This window comes from Plectropomus leopardus, chromosome 8 (genome assembly GCF_008729295.1).
Source record: "Plectropomus leopardus isolate mb chromosome 8, YSFRI_Pleo_2.0, whole genome shotgun sequence".
Taxonomy (NCBI): Eukaryota; Metazoa; Chordata; class Actinopteri; order Perciformes; family Serranidae; genus Plectropomus; species Plectropomus leopardus.
In genome coordinates, this window is record NC_056470.1 from 24717305 (window position 1) to 24727054 (window position 9750).

A 9750-nucleotide genomic window follows, 5' to 3' on the forward strand; every position below is an offset into this window, starting at 1 on the left:
ATAAAGGATTTAGTCATGCTTTGTTTTGCGTCCTGGCAAGGTCAATTTAACCTAAAAAACAAACAGAAACATGACACATGCATTGTAGTTATGTATTTAAGGATTCGTATCATTTCCAGTCTGTCAGTGAACACTGACCTGCTGGCTCATGACCCTCCCTCTCACACCTTACTTGGAAATAATTAAACTTTCGCAGCGGCTCAGTGAGCAGGAGGAAACCGAAAGTATCACATAAGCTGAAAGCTTTCGCTTTCGCTTCCATGAGCGCACTTAACTTTAGTTACGACTTCTGCATTTAAGTTTGAGTTCCGTTTGTCTACAGCTTTAATTTTTTAAATAAACTTTATTATTTTATGTAGGCGACAACATGCCGATCAAACAAATTTTAGCAGCTTTTGCGGCGTTAGAATAAAATATTCATTTAGGAACGTGATTGAACTGGTCGAGCCTTCTTGCACATGCATGTTTGACTTTTGGGACTGAGTTTTTGTTGCTTTAAGGAAGACACCAGTCTGTGCTGAAGATGGAGGGTAAGATGCACATGAAAGAGTGGCTGATAGCTCAGATAGAGAGTGGCAAATATGAAGGATTGTGTTGGGAAGATGAGGACCAAACGATGTTCAGGATCCCGTGGAAGCACGCAGCCAAGAAGGACTACAAACAGACAGAGGACGCAGCACTCTTCAAGGTAGAGACACCTTTCATAATCATGTATCTCATAATGTGGAAGTTATCGTCAGTGAATAATTTTAGCATGTTTTTAATTTAGAATAAGAAAGAAACTGATTTAGAAACGCCACTCGAGTGTTGTATGTAGTTGGATAACATAAGTATTTCCCTATTTTGGCTAGATTTATTTATTTATTTATTTATTTGGCTGGTTATTTGTTTATTATTATTTAAGACCTCTAACGAATTTATACATTGAATAATATAAATTGAAATATAGTAAGCCTATATTCTAGCTTGTTTTTCTCTTTAGTCAGTAGTGCATGTTTTTTAGGGGTCGACAGAGTATCAGCCTGTCTGATTATTGGGGCCGATATTTAGCATTTTGCTGATTATCTGTATCAGCATTTTAATTAATTAATTTTTATCGGGCGATCATTAAAGTAAAAGGTGCAAAGAAAGTGTCAGCATGGAAGGAGCTTTTGCTTTATAAAACCTCAGAGAGACATTTTATTTATCAATTGTTTTTATTTAAGTTTCACTTGACTATAAAAAAGATTGCAGGGAACAGTACTTGATGCTGAAAGTTTCAATTTTGATCAAACATTTGCTAAAGACATTTAAACAAAGTTTTGCATTGAAGTTTGTTTTATTCCAAATTCAAAATATTGACAGAAAGATTTTTATTGTAAATGGATATCGGTTCCAAATATTAGTTATCAGTCTCATTGACTGCTAATAATCGGTATCTGCTCTGAAAAACTAATATTGGTTGAACTCTCATGTTTTTCAACTTTTAATCTCCCACAAAAAGCAACTTTAGTTGCTTATTTATTTTGAATAAATTTACGAGGAGTGCTCTTTAGGCAACTTATCTGTAGCTTTCTGCTGTTCTGTGATCTGTCCTTCATGTTGCAAAAACATGAAAAAAATAGAAAAAAAAATAGAGTTGCCTGCATCCAAAAATATTGATTTTGTATTTATGATGTGTTTCAGTTCAGAAATTAAGACAAAAAAAACACTTTCATAAGTAGAAGTTCTTATTATGAAAGTGTTGTATTTCTTCTTTTTTATTGTTAAGAAGTTACCTCTTTCTTGCAGTGCTATGTTGCATAAGTACTGATTCAGGAATAATACTTTTAGTTTTAACACTGTATCGAGAATCTTTAATTTCACTGGGAATGTTAGCCTCAATTCTCTGTTCAGAGCATTTTAGGAGTTGAGCGTGAAGATACTTCAGTGCCTCTTAACAGTCACTGGGAGGCAGGAACACTTCAATGAGTAAATATGAATGAATGAAGCTAAATGTGGTTAAAAGACTATCCTGCTTTTCTTTTGATTCAGCTGGTTTAATTCACTTAACATACATGTTACAGTAAAATGTCAATATTGTATTTTACATTTTAACATTAGAGCTTCAGCTGCAGCTGCTAACTGTATATAAAATAACTTTTTTTGGTTATATTTTATGAAACTTTCTAGATTCATACAGCTTTAAATGAAACAGATAATCTGAAAAAAATTTCCTCTAAAGAAAGTTTTTACTGCTAATCAATTAATTGCAACAAAATATTGTTTATTTACTGTATATTTGTGTTTAATCAGCAGTTTAACATGATTTCTTCTCATTAAATTAGAGTTTTGTTTCAGTGAATTATTTATGCATAATCATCTAACATTTTAATCTTCACATTCAGGCTTGGGCTGTATACAAAGGGAAATACAGGGAGGGGAGGGATAAAGCCGACCCCACCATGTGGAAGACACGTCTCCGCTGTGCGCTCAACAAGAGCACGGACTTCCAGGAGGTCCCTGAACGCAACCAGTTGGACATCACTGAACCTTATAAAGTCTACCTGATCCAGCAGGAAAGTGGGCCCGCCAGACCTGCAGGTAAAAATAATACGATTGCTCCTTTTCTTTCATATTGTGCTATCGATTATGTCCAAGCTGCTGAACAGTGGTGTCCTTTCTATGCTTTATAGGAAGAAAGGTCAAACAAAGCGTGGACTGAAATGTTGTTTTTATATCAGGACCTTCATCGTTCTTCCAGCAGCTTTTCACCATCATAAAAAAGTACATTGTTTGGTTTAAGTGCCTCCTTTTGGTTTCTTCTATTAGCTCATAAATGTCCTCCCTCCGTCTCCTCAGAGTCTTCAAAATTAAAGGATCAGGTGATCATCCAGGCTAAGAGGTTTGCAAAGAGCCCCGGGTTTCTGGACAAACAGGTTAGCTGAAAACATAGAGACCATGAGCTTTAACCCTTGAACACCAGGTCGACATCAGTTTTCTTGTGCTGCTTTAGATGTTCTTTAATAGCATTTAAACCTCTAAAAAAAACCTCTGAAACCTGAGGAAATTGGTTTGATTTCTTTCAAAACACAGGAAAAAACATATTAAGACACACACACACAGAAAATGGTGATAAGGGAATGACCTGACAGTTAGCTGGGGGGAGATTAGATATTATCAAAAAGAAAGAAAAAAATCCTGAATTCTCTTAATTATATATTTAAAATTATGTTACAGAAAAAGAAAGACAAAAAATGTGTTTAGATATTTTTAGCACTGTCTTGAAGTCATTATCTTGTTGTTTTTCTGTGTGGTTTTTTCACTTTTTAGGTACTTTTCTTGTAACCTTTTACAAATTTGTTTTGTTGTTAATTTTTGTCCATTTCGTGGTAAGTTGCATGTTACCCACTTCCAATGTTTTTGAAAAGAATCAAGCCAATTTGCTCAGGTTTTAAGGGTTTAACTGAGGAAATGTAGCACTGAACTTGCTGAAGTGCTACACTGACTTCATGCTAAGAACAAAGTGTGAGTGTGATCTATTTCTTATAATTAAGGGCTCACTATTTCTAATTGTTGTTTTTCCCCCTTTTTCAATGTTTGGAGTTTTAGAAACACATGAAAATCAGGAATGAAAATCAGATATTGATGGCGTAAATGAGTTAAGAGTGATTCAGAGAATCAGATTAAGATAACTTTATGAGGTCTAAAAAGGGTAATTAATTTGCAGCTGACACAGACCACACAAATGCTTACAACATTTAAAACTCAAGTGAGGTAGTTATGTCCAAGGAACAGATCAGACATGTGACAGAGATTCACCAAAGTCCGAATTTTTCCAACCCTACATATAAGGGGTTAAAGGGAAACCTTAGCGAATTGACTTGATTCATTTCAAAAATGTGAAGACATGGAAAGAAGGCATGAGCAAAAAATTCCCCCCGAAATGAGTAAAAGTAACTAGAAAATTATGTTCAAACAAACATAAAAAGAAGATATCCAAAAAGAGAAGTTAAGAAAGTAACAAGAGCATGACCTCAAGGAGGTGCTTGAAATATTTTCTTTCTGCAGCATAATTTGGATTATATAATTTTAAGAATTGCAGATACAGTTTTATAAATTTATTTTCACCTTTTTGCAATAATACCTAATAATCTCCCCAAAGCTTATTTTCAGTTCCTTTTCTTTCTTTTTTACAAACATTTCTTGCCATGTTGCCCATTGCCATTTCAGCATGTTTTCAAAAGAAATCAGACCAATTCTCTCAGGTTTTAGAGGTTTAAATGCTTACGAAAGCAGCTGAACCAGCACAACAAAACTGATGTCAATCCAGGTTCTGAAAGGTCTGATCTCATCACACTGTTACACTCTGTGAAATAAACAGTGTGTTCATGTAGCAGAAAATGTTTGGGGTGAAAATCAGTTTAAACTGGTCTGTTCTTATTACCTGATTTTGCTTTCTGTTTTTGTAGCTTAATTTACAAAGGGAATCAATTCAGTCAAGTAAAGAAGAAGTAAAACCAGCGACTGGTAAGGATCATGCACACAGTCTGTTCAGAGGATTCAAAGAAAAGAAAACTAAAAATGATTAAGTCATAAATGGGTCATTAAATTCCAGGCTAAATATCCATGTTGGCACGAAATAGTTTGTTTTGGCATTTAGGACCTATTTCAGCAATCCAAACGGAGTCTGATCACATTTATCTATTTACCTCATATGGGTGAGGGGTTTCCTGTATGAGCAGCTATATGAGCCAAGGTTAGCTACTTTTCAGTTTTTAAAAGACATAAATAAGGAAGTAAATAAGTAAATGTTCTCCTGTTGGCCTAATATTCCAGTCATCATATTGAAGGCAACTTTTACTTTGCATAATCAGGGATCCTTGATTTGTAATTAGAGTAGCGCAGATTGTTATGGGATGGATAGGGTTCCCAACTTCATGAAAAGCATGAAAAAGTCATGGAATTTCACAATCACATTTTCCAGGCCTGGAAAAGTAATGGAATTAGTCAAAGTCTTTGAAAATTTTGGAAGAGTGGACTTGTGGCATGTGTAATAGAACTGTTACATTAATCTTCTGGATAACCTTCCATGTAACGTAACATTTTCATAAATTTATTTTCTGTATCTGTCGACATAATGTAGCACTAATATGCGTCCATGTGTGATGTTTCCTTGACCATCAAGTACCTTTTCTACATTTTCTTCCTGTGTTATGTCTCTCCCTTCATGTATGCCAGTCATTAAACAAAATTTAAATCTGGTATTTGAAAAATGCCTGGCAAGTTGAACAAGAAAAAAAAAAAAAGTGTTACAATGGGTACTTGAAAAAGTTTTAAAATTTTGCCCATGTGTATGTGTGGGAACCCTTGATGGATTAAAAAGTATCAGATGTGTCAGCTAAACATTCATTCTGTGAACAGTAAAACAGTAAGTTTCAAGATCACTAATGTTGCCTTTTTAGGTGGCAGGAGTGAAAATTAGTCATTCTCAGTGTTTGTTGCGCTGTATTTTCAGAAGGATGATGACAGTAAGAAAACAATTAGGTACAAAATAGGATGTAGCCTCTACAGGATTTTTTTTTCATCAGCAACTCTCGTATTTTTCCCAAAGGATGTACAGATTTTTTAGGCATTTTATTAAATCAAAAAGCTTGTTGCAATAATTCAGCTCTATTTTCTCCAATGAGGCACCCAACTAGATATCATTGGCCCAATAATGAGTTTAAGAAAGTGAACCATGTGTATCCCACCTTTGCCCATTTTTTGGCCCACATCAGCAGACATATATGGATCCAATATATATAATATCCAATATGATATAATATTTATGGACCCTCTTTGGTTTGTAGAAATAGCACCCAAATGTTAGCCCATGTTTGGTCCATGTGTTGGTAGTAGGGATGTCCTGATCAAGTTTTTTTTTTTTTGACCCCGATCCTGATCAGTTTGATAGCTCTGCAATGCAATACAAGAAAAATGTCTGCATCCAAACAGTTCCTCAAGGGTTAATTTGTTTTGGTTTTACAAAAATAACAAACTGAACATTTATTTTATATGGCTTTTATCACAATTCCACTTTTATGCAGCATTTGTTTCTTAAAAAAAAAAAACAACTAAAATGCATGTAGAAATCGCTCTCAATTCCACTCAGCATTGTAATAAAGGTACAGAACATTATAAATGAGTAATATAATCACAATTCTACTTTATCATTCTCAGTCACAACAAATAAAAATCGTTCACAATTCTGCTTCTTACAGCATTGTATTAAAGCAAGTTAACTAAAAATTAATAATAAATTAACAACAAAAATTTCAGTTTCACTTAAAGTGATGTAGCATGTTAAGCTGACTTGAGCTGAGTTGAGTTGGAGTAGCAGCATGACAATAAACCCTGATCATCTGCTGCAAATCATGCTTTTCGCTTATGACACTAGTTCGACAGCGGATGTAAACAAAAGATCGGGCAGGGTACATGCTCAAAGTTGTTGGTAGATTATTTGGTTATAATTTTATTTGTGAACTAATATTTAAAAACAATAAAAGTCTAATGTTACGCCCCCTGTGTTGTCCTTACAGACATCCGGTGTTGAGAAAGCACCGATTGAATAATGTCTCTGTTCTGCTTCAGATGATCCGTTGAGGGAGCACATGTATTGTGAGCTGACAGGAAGAAAAACCCCTATAACCTTCCTCAGCCCTACACTTACTATATCAGGTAAGCCGATGGGATTATGCACAGAAAAGAAACAACAACTTAACATGTCACTGGCCTTTGCTCTGTACAGTACGACCTGGAACATAAGATGTGTTTTGTGTGTTCAGACTTCCGCATGCAGGTGGTGTTGTTGTACCACGGCCAGAGGGTGATGAAAGTGACCACCAATAGCCCAGACGGGTGCTTCATCCTGCAGGGCCGCGTCCCTTTGGGGAACGAGCAGATCTACGGGCCCTGCACGGCCCAGCAGCTCCCCTTCCCTTCCCCGGGCTCCGTGTTGTTGCCGTCATGCATGGCTGAAGCAATGAACCGCCTTCTCTGTCACCTGGAGAGGGGTGTGCTATTATGGGTGGCCCCAGATGGGATGTTCATCAAGAGGTTCTGCCAGGGCAGGGTGTACTGGAGCGGTCCCATGGCCCAACACACTGACCGGCCGAACAAACTAGAGCGAGAAAAGACCTTCAAATTGCTTGATATACCCACATTTCTCAATGGTAAGGCAATGCAAGCAAACAAAATAAAAAACAGTAACAGCTACTAAAAAGCAATTAACTACAGTTAGTCATATAAATCTAGCTGGCGCTGAATACAATTTATTTAAAGAGAGACAGATTGTTTAGGATGCTTTATTGTTTTGCTCTTTGCAAAAAGGCAATATGTCTGTATGATCAAATCATGACATTCCAATATGAAATGTTTGTGTACAGAGCTGCAGAGCTGTTTACAGGGGAAGGGACCGACACCTTCTTATGAGATCGAGCTCTGCTTCGGAGAGGAGTATCCAGACCCCAATGTTCCTAAAACCAAGAAGCTCATCATGGCACAGGTGGGTGCAAAAAGGACTAAGAACTGTATGGATGCACAATATGGATTTTTTTAGGTGATACCAATAACAGATAATTGCCTGCTCCTTGTGGTTAAGAGCAATTAGATAACTAGTATTTTCTTTTTTTTTGTATTTAAAAAAAGAAGTTAATGACTGGCAGGTCATCTACCTCTGAGGGTAAGGAAGGCCCAGAGGAAAGGAATATTCAAAATAAGATCTCCCCTTTGTCCAGCTTATGTTTTCTAGACATAACTGAGCCCAATATAACATCAAGGTTTTGACCATTTTCTCATATTTATTACATTCGGCTCCTGAGAAATAGTTTTCTTCTTGTCTCAGCCCAGTCCTAAATCAAGATCTAAAAATGCTCCTTTTCTCTCTCACTGCAGTAATATTTATTAGTCTGGAATAATCAGCTCTTCAGATGACAGTATGATCCAAACGAAAACTTGATTGGCTTATAAATTAGTCTGCACAATTTCAGAAATTTGTCTCAGTGATCAAATGACTCAATTGTTCTCAGAGTTGTCTCACTTCTGAGACGCCTATAAGCACAGAAAGAGAACACCAAGATGTGCATAGTAGTAATTTAACCCTTTGAAACCTGGCATGATATCACTTTTCTTGTTATCTTTCAGATGCCTTTCACAAGTATTTAACCTTTGAACCATGAGCAAATTGTTGTGATTTATTTCAAAAACATGGGGGGAAAGGATATAAGCAACTTCGCAAGAAATGTTCCACAAATTGCAAGAAATTAGTAGAAAATTGTTAATTAATTAAGAAAATTATTTAAATAAGATAGGCAAAAGAGAAAAAAAGCTAGGGAAAAACAATATTCATAATTATCAAAATTGCAGATTTAAGATTATGTTACAGAATTATTCTAATTTTTAAGCACTTTTCTAGGTTTTTTTCCTTCTCTCTTTTTTAACTTTGCTTTTCTTCTTTTTTTCATTGTTTATTTATTTATTTTATTTTCAGATTTTTTTTGTACTTTTTTAAACTAATTTTCCTATTTCATTGCTCATTGCCTCCTTCTCATGTTTTTGAAAGAAATCAACACAAACTGCTCAGGTTTCAAAGGGTTAAAATTCCAGAGCTTTGACCCAACCAAATCAAATGGACATCACCATTGTTAACACAACCAGTTCTGACTAAATATTCATTTAATATTTCGAGTGATTTTTCTTCATCAGTGGTCTCCGAGCTGCTGAAGGGTTGTGAGATCAGTGTGAGGGGACAGTTGGTGAGAGTCCACTTGGACCGTAGACTGTATGTCTCATTTTTAAGCCCTATATATTTGGTCAATTGGTTACTTTTTTTTTAAACTTTATCATCTCTTGCATTTCTACCCTGAATGCCTATAGAGGTTGCAGATAAAATGTCATGTCAATATTTTTTTATATATATAGCCTATTTTATATAATAGCCTCTTCATTGGATACACATTCCTCCATCGGCAAATTCTTCCATGTTTGATTGTGATGTGCTGTCAGGGGTTTGATCCACAAGGAGAATTTCTTGAATGCCAAAACAACAAAAGTTCTATTTGATTTTTAAAACATGTCATGTCTGTTCAATAATCCAGGCAGAGATTTGTGCAGTAATTCCTGTGTGAACACTTCCTGTCTGCAGTATTTTTACTCACCACTAGAGGTCCTCATGATTACACTGATTGTGCTTCACTGTCCTGTCGGCCAGGTGGTGCCCTTGTTTGCAGTAGAGCTGCTGCAGAGGTTCAACTTGGGAGAGATGGAGGAGATTCAGCGACCGAATACCACCTCCAACACAGAACGAGAGAAGATGTAGGAGGACAGGGAAAGCTACCCTGCAGCAGAGTAGCCATGAACAATATACAAATGGATTACTGCAGCTTTATTCCTTCCCTGTCATCATCATGAAAGACATCCTAAGAGCAGACCAAACAAAGCACAGTATTGTCAGTGGAAATGTGTATATGATGAAGAGACGATGGAGGTGTTGCATTGTAGACCTATTTGCATTACATGAAAGGAAATTGGTTATTATTGTCTTTTTCTGTCAACCATGCAGCTAGACTAGCAAGAAATTTCAGTTTTTGTTGAAGCTAAAAACTTATTTCATGCTGATAACGTACTATTAACCCCTGTAATTTTATCCTCATATGCAGAATCTGTACTAAATGATGATGTTCTAAAAATGTAAATGTATGATACTTAACAGCACATGCAGAGAAAAAAATCACACTTTTAATTAAATCTATA

At 35.8% G+C, this 9750-nt stretch overlaps 1 protein-coding gene across 1 annotated transcript; it reads left to right on the plus strand.

Annotated features, from left to right (window-relative positions):
* Window positions 1-245: 245 nt before the first annotated feature.
* Window positions 246-9739, plus strand: irf10 (interferon regulatory factor 10). Its single transcript, XM_042491620.1, has 8 exons — window positions 246-688; window positions 2367-2562; window positions 2821-2897; window positions 4431-4488; window positions 6592-6678; window positions 6786-7172; window positions 7386-7504; window positions 9209-9739. Exons 1-8 carry the CDS (start codon window positions 524-526, stop codon window positions 9314-9316), a joined length of 1197 nt encoding a protein of 398 aa, XP_042347554.1. The 5' UTR covers window positions 246-523; the 3' UTR covers window positions 9317-9739.
* Window positions 9740-9750: the final 11 nt, after the last annotated feature.

Coding starts and splice junctions, on each gene's coding strand:
- irf10 (XM_042491620.1), top strand. CDS start 524: ATGGAGGGTAAGATGCACATGAAAGAGTGGCTGATAGCTCAGATAGAG. Junction 4,489..6,591: donor AGAAGTAAAACCAGCGACTG/GTAAGGATCATG, acceptor GTTCTGCTTCAG/ATGATCCGTTGAGGGAGCAC. Junction 7,505..9,208: donor AGAAGCTCATCATGGCACAG/GTGGGTGCAAAA, acceptor CCTGTCGGCCAG/GTGGTGCCCTTGTTTGCAGT.